At 41.7% G+C, this 23,136-nt stretch overlaps 1 protein-coding gene across 5 annotated transcripts in view; it reads right to left on the bottom strand.

The window, feature by feature from the left end:
* PMFBP1 (polyamine modulated factor 1 binding protein 1) overlaps positions 1–23,136 on the bottom strand; it is an 881,291-nt gene that overhangs the window by 398,997 nt on the left and 459,158 nt on the right. For all 5 annotated transcript variants that reach the window (XR_011199809.1, XR_011199811.1, XR_011199812.1 and 2 more), the window contains 5 exons: positions 21,462–21,545; positions 19,249–19,416; positions 11,425–11,508; positions 10,651–10,818; positions 9,955–10,197 (listed from right to left, as the gene is read on the bottom strand). Coding sequence is in view for 1 of the 5 variants with exons in the window: in XM_069216463.1 (XP_069072564.1) it covers positions 9,955–10,197; positions 10,651–10,818; positions 11,425–11,508; positions 19,249–19,416; positions 21,462–21,545 (747 nt within the window). In the remaining 4 variants the exon portion in view is untranslated. The remainder of the gene's footprint in view (positions 1–9,954; positions 10,198–10,650; positions 10,819–11,424; positions 11,509–19,248; positions 19,417–21,461; positions 21,546–23,136) is intronic.

Below are 23,136 nucleotides of genomic sequence, written 5' to 3'. Positions count from 1 at the left end.
ATCTACATGAAAAAATATTAGTCTGGTAATACATAGAGGATGGAGGGTAAAGAGATTATTGGCTCACCTTATGCAAATAAATTACGTAACACTGCTTGTCCTACCACGGCATCCATCCTGTCAGTAGCTTCCAGGCAGTAGTGCTGGGTGAAGGTGTGGGCACGTGTCCACGTTGCCGCTCTGCAGATCTGGTTCAGAGGGACTCCTGCGAATAGAGCTGCCGAAGTGGATACCGCTCTAGTGGAGTGTGCCCTGACATTGGACGATAACGGCTTCCCTGCTAACTGGTGGCAGAGTTGTATGGTAGAAGAGATCCAGCGTGCTATGGTCTACTTGGTAACGGCCTTGCCTTTATTCATCTGCCCATAACTAATAAACAGTTGCTCAGATTTACGGAAACTGCTAGTCCTTTGTATATAGAATTTTAAACATCGTTTAATGTATAGAGAATGTAATGCCCGCTCCGCTGGAGTTCGCGGATTTGGAAAAAAAATTCTCAAAACCACCGGCTCATTTAAATGAAAAGTCGATGGAACCTTGGGGATAAATTTTGGATTAGTTCTTAGAATGACCACCTCTGATTTGAATTGAAGAAAAGGTGGTGAGACTGTGAAAGCCTGGATATCACTAACCCTCTTTGCGGAAGTGAGGGCCAGAAGGAGAGCTGTTTTCAAAGAAATATATTTCAGGTCTGCCTTATGAATGGGCTCAAACGGATGCTTCATTAATTGGGAGAGCACAATATTCAAATGCCATGGAGGTGGAGGACGGTGAATCGGCGGGAACATCCTGAACAAGCCCTTTAGAAATTGTTTTATTATCCTAGACGACCATAAAGATGGTGAGTGTGATGTTCGTCGGAAATGGGATATAGCAGCGAGGTGGACCTTGATAGACGAATGGGAAAGGCCTGATTTCGCTAAATGCAACAGATATGGGAGGATCTGTTCAGAAGAGGATTTCAGAGGATGAACGTTGGAAGTTGAACACCATAAGCAGAACCTTTTCCATTTGAACTTATACGTCCTGTTTGTAGATTGAGCTCTGGCACAGGCAAGTACCTCCCTGCAGTCTGAAGGGATGTCTAAGCCGTCAAATTCATAGAATTCAGGAGCCAGGCTGATAATTGAAGAGATGTCGGGTTGGGATGACGGACCTGCCCCTGATTCGTTGTTAACAAGTCCGGTATTGTTCTCAGACGTATGTGAGGCTGCTCCGAGAGTAAGGGAAGTTCTGTGAACCAATACTGGCATGGCCATTTGGGAGCAATCAATAGAAGCCGGCATGGTTCCCTCTTCATTTTCTGCAGAAGTCTCGGGATGAGTGGAAGCAGGGGAAAAGCGTATGCATAAATCCCTGACCATTTGATCAAAAACGCATTCCCCTTTGATCCTTTTTGCGGTCGCCAGCTTGCGAAGTGTTGGCATTTTTTGTTGTCTTTGGTCGCAAACAGATCCAGACTGGGCTTGCCCCAACGACGAAAGAGGCGGTCGAGAACTGTCTGATTGAGTTCCCATTCGTGGCAGCTGGTTCGAGTCCTGCTTAAGGCATCTGCCCAGGTGTTGGAGATCCCCGGGAGATGTTCTGCTCTGATGGATATCTGATGCTGAATCACCCAATGCCACAGTTTGTGCTTCTAGCGACAATGCCTGCGATCTTGTACCCCCTTGTTTGTTGAGGTAATGCATGACTGTGGTGCTGTCTGTTCTTATCAAGACTGAGGAACCTCTGATGTTGGTGAGGAAGGACTTGAGCGCCAAGGAAACTGCTCTTAACTCCAATACGTTTATGTGAAGAGTCGACTCCTGAGTGGACCATTTCCCTCTCACTGATAGATCTTGTAAATGTGCGCCCCATCCCTCTAAGGATGCATCTGTTGTTATAACATGCACTGGCTTGTCCTTTAGGAATGCGAGACCTCCCGAGATGAGGGGGGTATCCTTCCACCATTTGAGAGCTTGTGTTGCTGATGGGGTTATTCGAACTACATCGTCGAAATAACCTTCTATTTGTTTCCATTGATTGTCTAATTGCTGCTGAAGTGTTCTCATGTGCAGACAACAGTTTTCTATCAATGGAATGCAAGATGAAAGCATCCCCAGAAAAGACTTGTAAGTCCGAACAGAAGCGGACCTTCTTCTGCTGAGACGTGTTGCTAGATCTTGAAGTCTCTTCCGTCTGTCGTGCGAAGCAAAGGCTCTTGCTTTGGCTGTGTCCAAGACGGCTCCTAAAAAGGTAATGTTCTGGGAAGGATCTAGATGAGACTTGGGGTAATTGACTGTTAAGCCTAGTGTCCTGAAGAGAGATAAACATGTCCTTGTGTCCCTGGCAGCTTTTGTCATTGTTCGTGCTTTTATTAGCCAGTCGTCTAAGTACAGGAACACCTGAATCCCTAGTTGCCTGAGGTAGGCTGCAACTGGTGCCAAAACCTTGGTGAACACTCTTGAGGCCGATCTGAGGCCAAAGGACAACACTCTGAACTGGTAATGAGTGCCTGCAACCCTGAATCGTAAGAATTTCCGATGACTGGGGTGAATGGGAATGTGGAAATATGCATCCTGGAGATCCAAGGATGTCATAAAATCCCCCCGGTTGAGTAGGCGTAGGACGTCTTGAAGGGAGATCATGCAAAATGATTGCTTCTTGAGGTATTTGTTGAGAGAACGAAGATCTAAAATAGGTCTCCAGTCTCCTGTCTTTTTCCGTATAAGGAAGAAGCGGGAGTAAAAACCTGTTCCCCTCTGGTACTTCGGTACGATCTCTATTGCTCCCTTCTCCATTAAGATAGCAATCTGCGCTAGAAGTTCGTTGAGATGGGCCGGCGGGGGACCTCTTGGTGGTACACGAGGGGGAGGCTGATTGAATTCTAGTGTATGTCCTCGGTTGACAATATCGAGCTCCCATTTGTCTGAAGTAATCTGGGACCACTGGTGGAAGAACTTGGAAATTCTGCCCCCTATTAGAGTGTTGGTATAGGGGTTGGATGCAGGCAACTGATGAAGGTCAATGTTTCCTTGCTGCCTCCTTGGCTTTATAAGTCGACTTTCCTCTCGCCTGCTGTCTGTAATTTGTGGATGACTGCTGTCGAAAGGTATGTGGCTGTTGCTGGCCAAAGTTGGAACGAAACTGTCCCTGGTAAGAAGAGTATTGACGGTATAGATGTGCGCCGCCTCTATAAGAAAAGCTTCCTCTACCTCTCGCTCCCCGAAAGGGCTGTCTTTTATATTGTAATGCTCCCAGAGTTCTGGCTGTCTCGGTGTCTGTTTTAATAGATTGCAAAGCATCATCTACATGCTTGCCGAACAAGAGCTCACCATCATAGGGCATGTCTAGTATCTTCAATTGTACCTCTGGTCTAAACAATGTTGCTTTCAGCCACCCCTGACGCCTGAGTACGGCTGCTCCAGCTAACTGGCGGAAACCTGTAGACGAGACGTCTATGGCGCAGTCTATAATCTCAGCCGAGATCTTCTCACCTTCTTGTAAAATCTTGCGCGCTTCCGTTCTACTATCTTCTGGTAATAGATCTATAAACTGCGACATATTGGACCACATCTGACGGTCGTACCTTCCCAGGATTGCTAGGGAATTTGCTGCTCTGACTGTAGTGGCCGCCATCGTTGAGAACTTTTTCCCAATCGAATCCAACCTTCGTCCCTCTTTATCTGGGGGTGCAGTCAAAGATGAAGATGGATTTCTGGACCTTCTCTGAGCTGCCTGTGATATGACCGAGTCTGGCTTAGGGTGACTAACCAAACATGCTGGAGAATTGTCCGGTGCTTTATATTTCTTTTCAAGTCTCGGCAATACTGCTGGTATGGAAGATGGAGTCTGCATGACCTTAAGCCCCTCTTCCCAAATGAAGTCAACAATGGGTATAGCTCTTACTGACTTCCTAGTATCCTCTTTGAAGTCATATAGGAAACAGTCTGACTGCTTTGATATTATTGGCAGTTGAAATCTTTTTGCAGCTCTTTCCATCACACTATGAAAACCACCAATGTCCTGCAGTGGAGAGTCCACTGGTGGAGGCGTAGAAAGAGATGGTGTTTGAATCTGATATTCATCCCATTCTGGAATGATTGAGTTAGTGTCCTGAATTTCACCTTCTTCCTGTTCATCCTCTGACGAAGGTGGATCAACATCCTGTCAAGATGAAGGACCTGGGATAGGTTCCGTAGAAACCGATGGCCGAACAGGGGTGGATATTGGCATATGCGGAGGTTGTACCGGGGTAGAGGAGCCAGGTGGAGGAAATCTTGAATAATAGTCCTGCATCATTTGCTGTAGATTAGCTATCAAAGAAACAGGCATCTGAACTGTCTGCTCCTGCTGCTCTTGAGGTTGCAGGTGACTCTGCGTCTGCTGATCTAAATAAAGCTGGTCACTTTCCTCTTCATCCTCCTCCTGACATTTAATACGTAGTTCTGAGGGGCTACGTGCCACCGGGAAAAAAACGTCATCCGAATATACATCATCTTCCTCCTCCTCATCAGCAAAGAGATGTTGCGGAGGTACTGGTGTGACTTTACTAGGTGATGTATGGGATGGTAGTAGGAGAGAAGACTTGCTTTTTATTGGCAGAATCCTCTGAGGTAGGTAAGGAGATGCTCCAAAATGCTTGGGTATAGGATCAGGAAATTGAGCCGTCGACAGAGTCGTCGTCGACGGTACGTTCATCGATGGTGTTCTCGTCGACGGTGTAGGCATCGACAGAGCCGTCGATAGCGGAGCCGTCATCGGCGATGCGAGCGTCGACGGATTTGCCATCGACGGTGCCAATGTCGTTGAAGTTGGCGTCGACGGAGGTGCCGTCGACGGGTGTGTCGTCGATGGAGTAGTCGTCTCTGAGGGCAAAATCGATTGCCGCGCCGTCGCTGCTTCCGTCGGTGGGATCGTCGACGAAAAGCTCCGGAGCTTACCCGTTGATGAATGCGTCGACGATAGAGACTTCATCTTCTTACCCGTCGACGGTTTCTTTGCGATCTTCAAGGTGTGAGCAGGTGAGGGACCGTATTTTAAGCTCACCGACGTTATAGTCGTAGATGACAGCGGAGATGAGGTAACAATCAGTGGCGACGACGGAGCCGTAAAATGGCCGTTGCTGTTGTCGTCGATGAAGGAAGACCTGCCGTCGACGATGCGCTCGTCGACGGTGCCGTCAACGGTGTGGACATCCTGGACGTCGACGGTGGTAGGGAACTTGAAGATCTTTTGAGCTTCTTTGAGGTGGTAGCAGGCGTAGATGGTTCTGAACGAACCTTACCACCAAGTTCCCTGGATGTTGAAGCCTGTTCCTCAGGTCTGTCCTTAAATACATGCAGCTTCTTGGCTAACTTACTGCTCTTGGGAGAGAAGCTCTCCACAGACCTTTTCCTCTTCTTTGAGGCCACTGATGTGTCGCTGTCCTCCTGCTCAGAAAAGGCTTCTCTGGCTTTTCTTTTCTGAAGCCAAAGTAGGAGCCTGGCTTCTCTGTCTCTGAGAGTCTTGTTAGGAAAAGTCCTGCAGATTTTACAGTCTTTGACCTTATGCTCTGGATGGAGACAGTATATGCATTCCTTGTGAGGGTCCTCACAATGAAGCCTTAACTTTCCACAGGTCCCACAAGGTCTAAACAAACCTTTTCTTGCTGTAGACATGATGGAAGAAGTACTACAGCAAAAACAAAAGTGAAAGCTGAAGAATATCTCTTGAAGAGAAAGTAAACTGAGCAGAGCTCAGGGAGACTCCCTTACACACGACGTGCGGTAGAAAATCTGAGAGACTGAGCCTCCGTGCTGAGGATTCTAAAGGGGTGGTCTCGCCTGATTGGTTGAAGTTTGGGCTTTTTCTAATGAGGCTGATAGTTACAGTCAATCTCAGAGGGGTAGGGCTGAGAGAAACTATTTACCATAGGAGGCTCTGGGCTACCCCCGAGCTTACAACATACCACCAGGGGTTGGAAGAAATTCTGGGATTGCCAGGTTCTGGCAATATCCCATAGATAAGGTACATCAGAGACATACTGAGAAAGGTGGGTTTTGGGGTTTTGTGGGATGAGCCGATGACAGCTGGGTCCATTAGTAAGAATACCATCAAAGCTAATTAAGGCCAGCACATAATGTCCCTAATGCAGACACAACCCTCTTTCGGCCCCCTGTCTGACGCTTTCCTTTTGGTGAAGGATGAGTTCAGAGTGGAGGTGATTCCTTGACAATACTGAATCAGCTAGAAAACTATCGCCAGTTCTGCTATCCACCCTTCCCTTGCTCTCCTTCACCTCAGGCTAGGGTCGGCCTCATGAGCAGGACAGGTTGGCATGCCTCTCTTGTGACGTCAGTAAGGAAACTGTGGAGCATGCATTGTTTTTCTGCCCTGTCCTTGTGACGGTGAGAAAGACATGGATACTTTGCAGAATTTTAAGAGGTTAAACAACATGTTGAGGCCCTTTGTATTTTGAAATATGATGCAAGTAAAAGCACTGTCTCTCGATACCTCCTATCAATGGAGTGGACCAGGCGTATGATGTCTAAGACCAACCTGATACCATAAAAGCCCAGGGTATTCCCTGCCACTCTGCTCCCCCTTATGCACTAGCACTTTGAGATGTATGGAACATATATGTAGGTACTCATTATTATAGCATAGGGTGCTTTTATAGATTTCTGTTTTCCCTCATATAGTAGCACCTTGAACATTTTTGGACTAAGATTGTATATGATCATTTGCTGTGACCTATTTACTGAGTTCATGAAAAGTTTTGGTTCTATTGTTCTGATCAACATTTCTATAAGGGCTCTCTGACTTAATCCGTTTTTGCTGTTTTTATGTGTATGTTGCTTGTTTGTATTGTTTTATTATCTTTATATCTTCGTTTACTGTTCTTTTATGGCTTGCAGCAGAAATAAAGATTTGAAATGTAAATGAATACCATTTTATATCAGGCACTTTATATGACAGAACCTGAAATTAAATCGATATATCCTGCTCTGTCAGGCAACTGTCCATTCCTCTTTTTGTAGCCCTACTTGTGCCATACAATGCACTCTGAAACGATCCTTTTTCATGAATCTTTACATTCCCATATATTTGTTGAGTGCCTTCAGATGCAACAGTCACTTGAGCCTGGCTCCTTTTTGGAAACAGAACGTTTTTGCACTAAACCCACATGTTATTTCAAAGCTGCATCTCTTCGTTGGTCACTTTCTGGTATTTGCAAACACTGACTAGGTTTTTTTTTTGCACCCATCCATCATTGGGCCTAGCAGCACTGGAAACTAGATGAATGGAAATTGTCAGAATAAAAAAAAAAAAGTTATCAACCTGTTCCCCTTCCACAGTAGTGTACAGTAAGAAAATTGTCTTGATCCTACGATGCAACTTTGGCCAAAGCTGGAGCCAGTAATTTGTTTTAGCAGCCCTGGGCTCCTGTAAGAGTTCCACTAAAGAAGCTACTTTACAAAAAATGACCCAGCACCGAGGGAAGGGTTTTAGATGCCCAGGTAAAAATATATGTTGCAGTCTCTGAATTTCTTATAGCAAAAATTTACATTTTAAAGTAATGTAATGCAACAGCCCTCCCACAATTGCTCACTTGCAGCTATTTATGATGGTGCCATAAGGCGGCTACCTACATGGGCCTTAAAATATCAAGTCCTAGGCTGACTTCTACAAACCTCAGGCCTTACCTAGGGTGAAGGCATCAATTAATACTGTTAACCTGCATAAATTAATCTCAATAAAACAGAGAAATCCAAAAGTGTCTGTGTCTTTCTATATTCCTTGTTTCTTTTAAAGGAATGGGTCACGTTATTGGTAACGTGGGCATTACTTTTGCAAGGGTTGAGGTATTTAATTTCAACATCTACCGACTGATTAAAGCATTCACAGGCATATGTTAAATTGCTGTTTCCATCAACTGACGCGTAGAGTATCTATTTGTGGCAATGTTAATCTGCAAAAAGCCAATATTATCAAGCAAAAGAAGCAAATCTTTTTTTCACAGAATCTATTTCTGCAGCCCTCAATGATGAATCAACATAGCAAACACAGTGAGCCACCTTCTTGCAATGGCAACATGAATATCAGAAAGACTGGTACCAGTCAGGTACAGCAGAAGGTACATTTTAAGTGACCACATATCTTTCCTACTTGCATCGTGGAGGTCCTGCATTACTTTTGCAATCTCATCTACTTCATCACTGTAGGGCTCAGTATACCATGACTCAGGTCTCAGAATATTTAACTCCCATATCACCTATGCCAAACTGATCCTCTGAAAAGGACGAACTTTCATCAGTACTTGGAATAGGCTTCACTACCTCTAGATCTAGACTGCAGAAACTAATATCGTGGGCATCAGTACAGGCACCAACATAATCAAAAAACATCACTGGGGACAAATGACACCATGCACTAGCTCACCAATGCCCTTGCCTCTTCCCCGCTTTGGCAACGGGTTTGTTTGTGAAATAACTTATCAAGAGTAAGCCTATGCTGTATTTCACACCTTTCACGTGCTGCCAATGGCATTAGCTTAAATCCACAATGCTGGACAAGAAGATTACTGGCAAAAAGGCCAACAGTTTTCTTTTTTAATTGAAGCTTAAAAATGCACAGAATCTACCCTCTATGGGAGTCGAGCAGCACCATAGAAGGCAATGATGGGGCATATTCCCCACTGGAGCCAGGACTAATAGCCTGTAATAAGGATTCTCCCCATCACCTCAACTCTCTCTTAAGTTTATCTGATGCCAGTCCTGCAGATGGACTATAACATAATTCCAGACCCTCAAGTGGAGGAAAGAATCCAAACTCGCTCGTAGGGGCTCATCTGGCTTTCTAGAAGCAAAAGTTCTTAATCCATCAATTTAATCTCTAGCGAGCACCAGATATTCAAGATCACAGGGAGGCAAGCACTGTAGTTATAGCTATAACGTTGAGCACCCAAACATCACAGACAGTGTTTAGAAATATCACTATTCAGCCAAATCTTTAAACTGCAACTCAAACCCCAAAAGTTTTTTACCCATCCTGAAAATATAAAGTTGGTTACATGACTTCTTAACTGGTAAATGCTTCAGGAGGAGACTGCCAAGGCATTCGTAGCAATCTGACAGGCTCAAGACAACATGTTAAAAGTATTGTGGTGTCCCCATTATTGGTAGGGATATATCAAAGAAAGGATCTCCAGAGGTAAAAGGATCCAATAGAAGAATAATTTAGGGCTTATTTGACAATGAATGTGGCTTATCAAACCTCATATGGGCTTTTATGAAGTCGTTTGATAATCCACTCCACTGTTATTTGGTACTAAGACCCACACACCCATTGAATTTGGCATTTCATTCTTCTTGGAGTCAACATACAGTTTTCTGAAGATGGAATGCTTATTTATACTTTCTCCTAACACCTTTTACTGTGCTCCATGTTTACTCATGTACGAAATTGCCTCTAGTCTGGTCAACATGACTTTATATTTATCTTGTTGAAAGAATCAGTTAATAAAACTAACAAACCAAATGTAAAAAAATTCTTGGACAACAAATATTTACTACTCTATATTTCAAAGCACTGTAATTTATGCATACTAACATAGGAAGGTTGTCGTCAAGATATCTAAAACCTATTGCTTTGCTTGAAAACGTGTTTTATAAAGATCAATATTTCAAATACAGAATTAATTAATGCAACGTTCAATTGAGTTACATAATTAATAACTTAAAAAAGCATAAAGATCACATGATAGGCATAAAACAAACTCCAGCTATTAGAACCAAATCTGCAATACTGGAAATATTTTAAAAAGATGACTACTAAGCGGAAAATTAATTTCGATAGTGATATCAATAGTGCCCCATCATTCGTCAGTCTAAAATATAGGGTTTTGTTTGTGATCTCTCTCAATTGCCATGATTTGCCCTGTAGGATTCCCACCAGCTCACTGTAGCCTCCTATGCCTCGTGTTCCTCATACCTCCTCCTCCAATTCCTGTTGCAGTTGCTGAGAGAGGTCCAGATCAGCCTTCAGCCTCTCCACAGTGGCTCTGCAATGCTGCAGCTCATCACAGGAAGCATGACACTTCTCCTGGCAGCTATTCAGCTCCTGCTGCAAGTGGGTGCTTTCATTCTTCAGTCGATCCAGATCAGCTTGGTGGGACTGCTGGCAGGATTCCAGCTCCTCTTGCAGCTGCTGCAGCAAAGCATCCTGCCTCTGACTCTGGCCCAAAAAAGTGTAAAAGAAAGAGACAACGTATATCCTGGATAAGAAAAGTGCAGTAAATCCAAAAATCAGCCCCCACCTCTACAGACCAAGGGTTGTTATTGGATTGTTGTTCTATACTCACTTGCTTGAATACCTTACACTCCGGAACAAGGTTGATCAACAAACTGCTCAGCACATGGGGCAGTTTGCTTGACGGCAAAGTGCAGGGTTCTGCAAAGTCGGTCCTGGAGAGCCAGGTCCATGCCAGGTTTTTAGCATATCCAAATTTAGAAAAAATATGTTTCAGAAATCTACATTTTTCTAAATGTGGATATGTAAAAAATCTGGCATGGATCTGGCTCTTCAGGACCGAATTTGCAGAATCCTGGCATAGTGGAAGCTTACAGCCATGGTAGTGGTGTAGATTTTGCCACTCTTGCAACACCCCAAACCTTTGTTAATGCTCACCTGGAAGATGGAGATCTCCTTCTCATACTGCAGGCGCTGAATCTTTTGTTCTGACTCAGACACAGCTCTCTCCTTTTCACTGCAAAGGTCTTGCAAGCTTCTTAAGTCATCCTGTAGATTTCTGATCTTACAGTTCAGGTTGTTAACGTCTATACTGCTCTCTTCCAACTGAAAAATTCACAAAAGAAAATTCGATATAGTTAGGGTGCCAGGGAGGCTCCAGATTACAATACGTGTTCCATTGGCAATTGGTTCTCTAGAACGTGGGATTACTAACATTTAACTCTTTGAGTCCTCTCAATGAAGAACTCCAAACATTCAGTAAACCACTTTCAAGTGATCAAAAACCCGAAAATGATGGCATCAAGATTTTACAACATCTTCAAACCAATTTAAGTACATCACTCCTTAATGGTATGAAAAGCTTGGAGCATGTACTTATAAGGTATTGGATATAATTGCGCTCACGATAAGTGACATTACAAGAACGTTATTTCTCTTTTACATGTAACATCTTGACTAGGGTTCCATTCCTCTGTAATTGTTTGAAATAAGTTAGAAGGTCAAGAAGCAGGATTCAAGAGTGCCCTACCACGCTAAAAAAAAAAATCCAAGTAAAGTCTAGCAAAACTTTCTCAGCTCATGTGGATAAGAAGCCACATGACAGAGTTGTTACCAATAGACCTTTAATCTAGAAGGCACTAATCAGTCTGTGATTCCAAAGGGGAAAACATAGGTGGAGTTACTCAGGGCACTAATCAAAACAGTGCAAACCTTTATTCTTCCTTCTTTCAAGTCCTCCTCCACAGCAGTTAAATCACCTCGGAGTTTAAGAATTGTTTGGTCACGATTGGCCACCTAGAAAAGTACACAATGTTAAAATGACAACAAAAACTGACTGGGTGCATTATTGATTTTATCCTTATTAGCGCCCCTGATTCCCATTTAATTCTTAATTTTAAGATAATACTGCACTGTGTTAGTGATCACTATCCATTAAACTTGTATGTAATAGTAAACCGGCTATAACTAATAGAGAATTGAATAGGGCAACCATTTTTTATAAAAAATTTGGTTTACGTGTGAAATGGGAAAAGGTAGACCCCAAAACAGTCAATCAGGAAATCACTGAACAAAATTTGGACTCCATTAATTTATGCCTGTCGCAACAAATTACCCCTGATAATTTAGTATCAGAATATGTGCTATTATGTTATGCTATTTCAGAGACCTTGGTGAATGACAGGCCCATTCGGGGCCCAGGGGTTTGTCATTGGTTCAATTCTGCCTGTACAAAGGCCCATAAAGATCTGAAAAGGGCTCTTAGATCAACTTTTTTTTCTAGTGACTCAGATCGAATAGCTAGGGTCCAATATAAGGCAGCTTTGGCAGCGAGGAAAAACGAAATCAAGACTAGAGCATGGGACGAGCTTACGGCAGCTACTGAATTGAAGGACACTACACAATTTTGGAGGGTGGTTAATCACCCTTATTTTATGGACCAGAATAATAAGGAGTATGACTGTTTGATACCAGAAACAGTGTGGTTTTTCAGCCAGGCAATAATATTTTGTTTAAAGGGGATGAAAGAGATAGTCAGAGCTCTGTGGACTCTAATTCGACCACTACTGATTTGTCTTTACATGAGGTTTTAAAGCTCTCAACCGCTCGAAATCAAGGAAAGCTGCTGGCCCGGGTGGGGTCCCTGTTGACCTTTTTAAGTCTATGCTGGACCTTTGGGGCCCTTTAGATACTAATGTATTAAGATGCGTAGTAATGAGTAAACCCCCCCTCCCTTCATGGAAATTGGCTATCTTCATCCCTATTTTTAAAAAGGGCTGCAGGAAAGACCCAACTTGCTATAGGCCAATCTCCCTCATAGATTCTACTGCCAAGATATTGGGGAGTGTGATCCTGACTCGACTGGAGGATTGGGCAGCTGAGGCAATGATTATTTCTCCAATCCAATATGGTTTCAGACATGGTCTGGGTACTATTAAACAATCGTTGAACTTGCACCTCATTCTGAGCAAATATGTGACCGCAAGGAAGGAATCTATTCACCTGGCTTTTATAGATTTATCCAGCACTTTTGACCTGGTGAATAGAGAGAAACTCTGGCCAATCATGGAATCCTTGGGGGTGGATTGGAACCTCTTGGAGCTAGTCAAACATGTATACAGTATACAGAACTGAGGGTTTCAGTGCAATATGGATCGCATGGTGAGAGGTCTTCCCCTTTCTCCTCTTTGAGAGGAGTTAGACAGGGCTGTATTTTAGCACCGTTTTTATTCTTGTTATATATTAATGGTCTTTATAGTTTTTTTTTTTTTCTTTTTTTAATGGTAAAGATTTCCCCAGAACGGGTGCGAGACAGCTTCCTGTTTTATTGTACGCAGATGATGCGGTTTTGATTGCCCGTACAGCCAACGGCCTTAAAGCCTGATGGATTATTTCTCAATCTTCATGCAAGACTTAGATCTGAAAGTAAATTACACAAAGACGTATGTGATGACTTGTGGCCCCAGAAATACAAGATCCAAATGTTTCTCTATGGGAGGGATCACTATAAACAAAGTAAAGGAGTTCTGTTATCTGGGTTTACATATACGTTCTACTTTACAATGGAAGTCCCATCTTACTTTTAAGACTCAACAAATGGTGAGAAATTTGGAAGCAATTTTTCGTTTTGCCTGTAAATTAGGTCACAGACCAGTTCATCACATAATTAGGCTTTATAAATCAAAATGTGTACCCGCAACTATTTACGGGCCAGGTTTGTGGGGCCTGAATAAAGTTGATTCTCTCCAACGTGTTGAGAACAAATTTGCGCACAGAGTATTGATGGTGCCTAAGAACGTAGCAAATTTTATCTGTCATGAGGAATTGGGACTAAGTTATTTGGGGGATTTGACTGCTGTTGCCCCACTTTTATTATGGCTGAAATCCTGGTCGCATCCTGCGGCTAGTCTAGTTCAAGACTGTTTATCTGATTGTATCGATCTGGCCAATTCTAGCAGGATTCCGTGGCTCTCTTACCTACAATCCACTTTCTGGAATTTAGGCCTGGAGAATATGTTCACTCACCCAGAGTCGTTGTCCCTGAACGCTAAGGATCTAGTTAAACCTCGATATTCTGAATATATTTCGAACAAGAGATTACATGGGGCCTTGCAATTGAAAACCTTTGATCCCTATGCCCAGATCTCAACTATGACCCGGATGGAGCCCTATTTAATCTGTTTCCGAACTTCTCAGAATACTCCCTTCTTGTTTTATTCAGACTAAATTTGATAAATTTCAGAGTGGCTTTTCCTAAGCAAAGTACTTGGCAAAAAGTGCTTCCTAATTGTCCTTGTGACACTATTTCTAACCAATGCACATGTCACTTCCTTTTATTCTGTCCACTCTATTCTGCTCCCAGACGTATATTTTTATTGTCAAATTACATCCTATAATGACACTTTGATTAATGTACAACAATTGAATTCTATTGATATTTGCTATGCTATTTTAATTTTTTTATGAGTAGCTATTGCTATTAGAAAACGTAATTGGTGGAGGCAGTTGTACATTAATCTAGAGTGATAGTGCATAAGATTTGATTACGATTATGGAAACTTTATTGCTTTCGGCATCTTATGAGAATACGGAATTCATGAATTTGAAGTCAGTTTGTAATCTATACAGATGAGGTATTTTATTATTGTTGTTTTTACATTTTAATGAATTATGTCTTAAAATAATTTTAGGTATAATGAATTTTGTGCTTTTGTGGTAATATGCCAAATAAAGAATTTTGACTGACTGACTGGGGTATGTCGGCTGAAAAATACCTGAAGGCAGGAGATGCTCCAAAATATTCAATATCATTCTGGGAACCACTAAATGAAACACGGTGGTGGGTCATAAAAGGGAAGGTGTATGTGGTGAGCAGCAAAACAATTTAAATTACATGCTAATGAGGAATAATTTACGCATGTGGAGGACCCAATACAATTTCTATGCACCAAGGGTTTGGAACTCGCCCCTAGCCACATGTATCTGGCCCCTCCACGTCTCGGATTTCAAAAGGAGGAGAATGCTAAAAAACATTTACCTTTTTACCTTCTCCTCCTCCTACATATCTCCTCAGGACTCCTCTCTTCTGAGGTACCCCCCAACTCATCAATGTAAGCCAAGTGGGAGATATACAAGTTTAATTACATGCTTTGATGGATTCAGACGTTAGACACTCATTTGGATACACTTGTTCATGAAACGGTGATGATTAATAGCAGGCATAGGCCTTCTGCTCCAACTTTCCAAGGGTTCTCTCTGTTTCTCCTCATTTATTTACAACAATCTGCCCTAAATGGATGGATGTTGCAATAGCACTATACTCCTGCCTTTGAAGTGTCCTCACCTACATTTAAGGCCTATAATTCAGAGAGGGTATATAACAGCCAGTATTGCTCTTGGTATCAAGCTATCATGTTACAGTAATTGAAAGAGTGGAGACATAGGAGTTAAATAGACATGCTTACCGTTCATGAATCAATAAGATTACAATCCTATTGTCACAATTTGTGGTTTAGGCCCTCATTATGGCTAACCTGGTATTGCCAATTCAGCTAGTAAGAGGAGAGCCTCGCCAAACTGGGTTCACAAGTGATGCAGAAACGTCACACCACAGGACTCCCATGCCCCAAAATCTCACCAGCAAAAGCCTCCAAAAAGAAAATCGAGAAATAACGCAAGGAAGACTCTGCAGTATCACCAATGTACATGACTGCACAGCATTTTTTTAAATTCAACTTTGAAAGGTGCTCCAGTGAACTTCGAAAGACAGCCTAAATGGCATTTCATGCATATGTATGTAAAACAACAAATAGAGCGAAATTCCAGCTGGGTAACAGCTGACTACAATGCAAGAGAAGGGAACACATGGATAACTTACAATGAAGAGCAGACCTCTTCACTTACTTGTTATCAGCTAGATAGTTGTGGTTGGTTAATTATTTTTGTACAATTTCATACTCAAAATGATCATCCGATGTAAAAACAAATGTTTTATTATGAGGTGTACCAAATAACCCAACATTATAAACAGAAACGTGTGGTGTCACTGTACATAAACAACAAAAAGTAATGACAATTACAGTACAATGATGATAGAGGAAACAGATTCCAAAATGTTAGTGAATTCCTACGGGGGAATCGCTCCCCTTTGGGTATGTGTGCTGTTTTTCAAGGATTAGCTAATGTTTTTTTATGTTGTGGTTTGGTGTAAGTTTGGTTTGTGTTAATTGAAGGTGTTTTTAATAGCTCAGTTTTCAGTCATTTTCTAAATCAGGAAAGGGTTCAGAGCCTCGTTTCAGTGTTGACCCAAAGTGTTGGTCCTTCGAATTCTAGCGATATGCCTCTGTGCCTCATCCATTTATATTTTTTTGCCGATAAGAGCCCCCTAACTTGCACACAGCGGGCCGTTTGTTTTTGGAGAGACTCTTGGCCTCTGATGTATTCTACTTTGCACATGGTGGTATTCACTGGAAGCAGATAGGAGGCTTTTAGAGTTTGTTACTTGGTTCCAATCTTTAGAGATTTAGGCTCAGTCTGAAAGCCGCATTTTCAGCCTGCAGAAATTGATTTAGGAGATTTGTTTGAGAAATCCAATTAACATTATTTTTCAACATTTTACCAAAGCCATCACAGGGTCTCTGGTTAGTATTATGGTTTCCAGGGGAGGTAGAATGTTTCTCAGTAAAGGCAGCTAAAAAGCTGGATTTTTTTTTTTAACCACAGCACTACTTTATGTGAGGTCAGTATTAAAGATTATGCTCAGGGTTTTCCCTCCTTGCTGCAGCAGATGCAGGGACCAATGTTTGAGGCCATTTAAAAGGGAAGGTTTTGTCTGGAGCGAATCATATAAAGACCCACAATGACAATTGTGTGCTATTCCACTAAGTTGCAAACAAGGGTAACTAGTCGTATTTGCCTTTTTGTGTTTTCAATAATAGGTAACAATCGAAATGTTTCAGCCACATCCTGGGACAAAATGGTCTGTTCTGGACTTGTTCCAAATTGTGTTTTGAAGGAGCGCCTATTTCATTTGTATCCTTTGATTTTGTTGTTTCAGAATGAGTTGTGCGTCATTCATATATGCATTAATTTGTTGGAGTCATTTTATTTGGTAGTGTTGTCAAACAATTCACTAAAGGGTGACCACTTTGAATTCCTTGAGAATTAGTTTTCTACAAGTGCTTTAGGTTGTATGGAAAGACCATGGCTGCACTGCAAAATCTGAACATTAGAAGTGCAGTTCCATTATGGTGTTTTCTAACCCGCCAGGGTGACACTGGTTGTGTACCCCTGCTGTGAAGAATTTCCAGCACTATGGCAACTAATCATTCGTAAATCTCCGGGGGTGATATCCCCCTTAGAATCATTGTTTAATTTCTGTTCATCTAGCCATTAGAGGTACTTGCCTGAAGACAGAACTAAAAGTCCAGGAGAAAAAATTAATAATCAAAGCAGCAGCTAATGAGGGGGTACTTCCAAAACAACAAATGGTCACAAACTTTACTTTATGAATAGGAAAGCTCATTCACAAATGGTCTTCAAAAGGATGGCAAGATGAAGTGGTGGCTCGTCTAGGTTTTCTATCTTGTTCATTTCAAGGAATATGGGAGCCAGAAGAGGAACTATTTATAAGCCATTCCAATATTTTAAGGTCATCTGGTCCTTGGAACATGTGAGAAAAGAGACAGAAATTGCCACTGGGTGTGTTTGCATGCATCTTACACCACATGGGAGTCAATGAGTCAATAAATGATTTAGTTGGAAAATGCATCTGTGATGTAGGTAGAACACACTCAGTTAAAAGGTCATTCTATGTGTACAGAGACATGAAGGGACACAACAAATTAAAGAACATTTGCACAGTGGGAGGTAGATAAACGTAACAATACAGTTTACAAGAACTGAGAACTAGATAGATCTGGATGGAGCCACTCTCCCTACAACACCTAAAAAACAGGATGGACACCTGAAATATTAGTTACTTCATGGGGTCCTTGTATATGAGAAGCCTGCTGCAGAACGGTAATGTACACTTGACAGGCAGTACAGGTCCGTTCCCCGAATTGCTCTCATCCCAGGTCAGAGGGATGAAAGATGAAGTAACTATAATCTTTCTTTCTATCTTCATGCTACCTGCCTGTGCTGCACCCAATGTTGCTGTATTGAGAGCTACTGTACTGAGGGACTGTATTAAGGAGGAATTGTGCTGCAGGTCACCAGTACTATGTGGACAAGGCCACAACACTGATGCAGAGCAATGAATGTACTGTCCTGCACAGCACTGAGGTGCAGTGAATGAGCACGGCACAACGTACTAAAGAGACACTGTATGGAACATGATTAAATTCACTGGGATGGCGATAAGGGGGCATTAATGCAAACTAACGGTATCTAGAGATTAAAAAAAAAAGAGGCGGACACAAATTTAAACAAACATCTTGTGGAGAAATAAAACTCAATTTCAGGGTATAGATAATTAGCTAAAGGGAAAGCCTGGTTTTAAAGGACGATCAAGGCAGATTATAAACTGGTGTGGATACTCATTTGGAAAGATCATACTTCAAGCGTCAGATTTATGCCCGATAGTCTGATTGTGCGCATAAGGGGAGATATTCTTGGGGAGTCATCCTGTTTGACTGTAAAATAATAACACTTTCTTGTTTAGATCACAAAAACAAGCTACATTTACCCTAAATGTTGTCAAGCTTATGCTTAACGGTTTTTCTGAGCTACATTTGAGCCTCAATGCAGCTGTACCTGTGTCCACAGACAAAACTAAAATGAGAGTTCAGATTGGAATTTAGATAACATTTATAAGATCTTCCACAACCTGAAAATTCACAGTGCACGGTTACCTAGCCATACTTTGAGAGGTGGTCTAGAAAATCGAAATATCAAGCTAACTATTATCATCTTTGATATTCTTTTATGGGCCTTATCTGCTTACGTGCACATGTAATTCTTGAGACAGTGGCATTTTAAGGAAAATTCTATGTACTTTAGATATATGCGCCCTTAAACATTAACTGGGGGTCCAAGAAGGACACTCAACTTTAAAATTGAAGACATTGATCATGAAGATGCTGGTAATATTCCCTAACAATTTGTTCAATACAATAAGGGTGTGCTTGTTCAGGTATCATAAGTTTTTACAAGGACAATTTAAGGACTTAAACTCATGAAAAACCTGTATCTGGCGTTGGTATTGCTTTTATTGAACTGTATCATGTGTTGGCAAAACTGTGTTATTTTGTTTTTGTCATTGCCAGCTCAGACAAACAAGTCTATGGTTTGCCTAATGTAGCAGCAGTTGAACATAAGTGAGCAGCATGCAAAACACTCCCTTCATTTTACAAGATGTATTGATAATTTTCATAAAAAATCTATGCTGTTCGTGCAGCTTGGAATGGATCCCCACCTGGTTTGTTATGTTATATTGGTTACTATATAGTGATTATTCCCAGGCCCTTTAACGGTGGAACATCCTGAAGTGGCTTGTCACAAGCTGTTACGTTTTTTTTGAAACCACAAACATACCTCTTGTTGAGCTGTCTTGTGCTTCTCCCTCAAGATAGTCAGCTCCATCTCTAGCTGCTGTTTGTCGGAATTTGCTTCAGAAATGTTACTTGTGCACCTGGACAGTTCCTCTTTGACACCTTCAAGTTCAACCTTCAGCTGTTTCACCTGCTCCTCCTTCTGGGTAAGCTGAGCAGAGAATAAATCTTTCAGCACAAAAAAACCCAAAGGAGCCTTCTGTGCTAGAACCAACTTGGAAGAGCTTTTGTGCTAAAGCCATCTCATAAAAGCATCAATTGACTAGCTCAATGGATACATTTTCTGTCCTCAAACCTACTCATAAGCACGTTCTGTGCTACAGCCTACACATGAGAGCAGTCCTATCTAACCTAATGGATATGATCTCTGTGCTAGATCTTTGGTCATAAGGCATTTATGCACTACACTTAACTTTTTCAGTGTTACTCCACATTCATAAGAACTTTCTGTCCAGGAATATACTTTTATGAGCACTGCTTAACCACATTAGTGATTGATTTCTCAGCCAGGACTTACTTGTGGGAGCTTTCTATACCTGACCAAATTCGGCTTGACACAAATCATATGATCTTTTTGGGACTTCCCGTGTTATGTCCTAATCATGCACAGTTATTTGCGCTAAACTGTAGTCATAAAAGCTATTTGTGCTAGACAACATTGATAGGGCTTTCTGTGCCAGATTATGAGAGCTCCTGTGTTAAAATCAACTGTGACACTCATCTGCTACATACTACATGTGAGAGCATTCCATGTTAAACCCTATTTGCTTGAGCTTTCAGAACCTACAGGTAGGATCCTCTGTACTAGACTACTTGTAACACATTGTGTTCAAAGCCCTACTTTGTGAGAGATTCGGTGCTATTCCTAACTTTTAAGAACTTCTTTGCTACATCCTACTACTTTATAAGTGCAACACAACCTGCAAAAGTGTCTGTTCTGTGCCCTACTTAAAATGGCCTCCAATGCTAAACTCTACTTGGAACGTTTACTGTATTACATCCTACTTTAAAGAACTTCTGTGTTACACATTGCATGTCTCTGTGCCAAGCCTACATGTAAGAATATCTTTGCTACATCCTACTAATATGAACTTCTGTTCTACATCCTATTTGTCTTCCCAATCACAGTAAATTCAGATTGTTTTTCCTGCACTACCCACAAACTAATGATGCTTTGTATATCTTTTTGCACCTAACACAATAATACATTTTAATGTGCGTTCTAGTATGGCTGCCTTTTGGCAAAGCCCCACTATGTAACCACCTTGATGCAAGTAAAAAACTATTTATATATTTATTACAATAGATATCCGTCAAGATGAATGCATTTTAAGAAGTCATGTCAAACTCCTATATGTCCCTAGTCTTCTTCCTGCATTCATAGCAGTGAACATTGTGACAACTCCCCATTCTACTCCACTCATGTGGATACACTCCAGCCCTTCAGGATATGTTAAAATAAATCCCAAACACTTAGTGGCAACTGGCTGTAAGCGAAAGCAATCAGCAGAACCAAACACAGAAGGGCAAAACATTGTTAAACAGCAGTCAGGGAACCAACTGTATGGGAAGACTTGTTTGCTCCCAGGTGTGGCCTTTAAGGCAGATTAGGCAAGCACAAAGACCTAAATATGGTATGTTGGTTAGTGTATGGCCACCGTGCGAAAGACAAAGATTTCATATAAGTTCTTTAGAACATTGCCATTCACTTATATCCACTAAGAAAATGCCAATGAAAGCTAAACGTGCGGCCAAAATGTACAACAGCTTTATGTTTCTTTGCAGACACCAAGCAATTACATTGTTTCATGATGAACTCCATAGTAAGTGGGTATACTACACTTCATTAAAAACAATCTAAGCTTCATTACTTTACAGTTGAATGTATGTTGGTACTCTTGCAGATCCCAATTTACAAGGATCCGAAGAGAAGTGTGGTATGGGGTGGTTCCTACTTAAGAGGATGAAGAATCAGTAGAAGACATGCTTAAATATGAATATGAAGAGACTGAACTCCAAAGGACAGGAGTTGCCTTTTCATACATTATTTTATGGTTCTTTTCTGTCAGGGCAGGTGAAGTGTTTCTGGGACAAAATGAGGGTTTTGTTTGAGCCAAGAGAGCTCTGTCCTAATGTCTGCTAACCACTGCTATTGGTAGTATGATACTAATAAATATTTCAATCCCCTATACTCACCTGTGTTCGGCAGATTAATTGCTGTTCCTGTAGTAATGCCACATCTTGCTGGAGGAGAGCAACATCATTCTCTCTCCTCTTGACCTGGGAAGTTGCAAGAATATGTCTTATTACACCATCACTTTATATGTGTTCATCTGTCTTTGCTTTCTCGTTTTTACCACCTGCATTTAGCATTCTTCCATTCTCTACAGCACATCTGCTTTGATTGCTTTACTCTTTCATTTAAGCTTGTCTGTTTCTCTTGCTTTCATTAGAAGCAACCCACTAAAAGCCTTAAATGAATGTTTTGCTCTTTATCACCAACTGTCTCAATTTTGTTTCCATCATTTTCAATTATCGTTCTTACTTTTGTTCCTCATATTTTCTAGTTTTTGATTCCGCTGAATTGTCAAAGTATCATTGTCTAACCAACTGTTTTGATTACCAGAAAAGACTGAGGGCCTGATTCTAACTTTGGAGGACGGTGTTAAACCGTCCCAAAAGTGGCGGATATACCACCTACCGTATTACGAGTTCCATAGGATATAATGGACTCGTAATACGGTAGGTGGTATATCCGCCACTTTTGGGACGGTTTAACACCGTCCTCCAAAGTTAGAATCAGGCCCTGAATGTTTTGGGCAACTGTTTTCTACCAAGACAAAAGCAAAGAAAAAGAAACAACCATTTAAATGTTAACTAAAGGTAAGGGATATGAGATATTTTTTAAGAGGCTGTTTGACAGAGGGCACCAACCTGATTCATCATATGGAAAAAGCTGTTAATATCTGATGAACATTATACATATGTACGCAACAGTGAAAATTGTAGTGGTTTAAAAACATCTTTAGACATTTGAAATGCAGGATGAATGAAATTCCTTACCTCCAGAAGTGCTCTTTCTGGTGGATACTCTGACTAATTGCATATTCCTCGTCTTCTGAATATTCCCAGGTGCCAGTCTGGATCTGGCAGATTTTACAGCAGTGACCCTGCAGGCCAGTGGGTGCTATTGTGTGGCTCTGTATCGAATCCTCCCTGGAAGTGACGATTGCTGTAGGACAGTTTCTTTCTGGACATCGCCCATGCCCTCTAGAGCTAAGCCTAAAAAGCAAGCAATTGTGTTGCATGCAGATCTCTAATTTGGAACCTTTTGATGAAAGAAAGGCCATTCCACAGACTTGGGAGGTGAGAGGGCAGTGAGGAATCTGAGATTAGAGTATTCATCAGAAAGAAAGTTACTGAAGATAAGTAACTTGTTCTTCTGACGGATATTTATAACCCCAGATTCCTCACATTGCGAATAAATATCATAGCAATACCTCCCCCAGTGGTGGATCAGAGGAATGACTCAGACCAAACAGTCCAGAAGGGGCAAATTACTAAAATGCCCTTTCCGTCAGGCCTGGTTTTCAAGGCAGCAGTGATTTATGAACATGGGCAGAGATAACCATGTTGCACTCTGACACATATCCAGGGCAGACTCTCCACATGCCAATGTAGTGCTAGCAGCCGTAGCCATGGTAGAATGGGCCCTCAATCCTTTTGGTGGCCCCTTCTTAGCCATTGCGTAGCAGATCTTAATGTAAAGGGTTATCCACCTGATCACAGCCCCTCTTTCTGCACTGCTTTGTCTTTCTTGCTCCTGAGAATCCCAAAAAGAGATGATCGTCAACCCTATAGTCTTTGTTAT

Source organism: Pleurodeles waltl, chromosome 12 (assembly GCF_031143425.1).
Source record: "Pleurodeles waltl isolate 20211129_DDA chromosome 12, aPleWal1.hap1.20221129, whole genome shotgun sequence".
NCBI classification, from domain to species: Eukaryota; Metazoa; Chordata; class Amphibia; order Caudata; family Salamandridae; genus Pleurodeles; species Pleurodeles waltl.
This window is presented reverse-complemented; position numbering and strand designations above follow the sequence as displayed.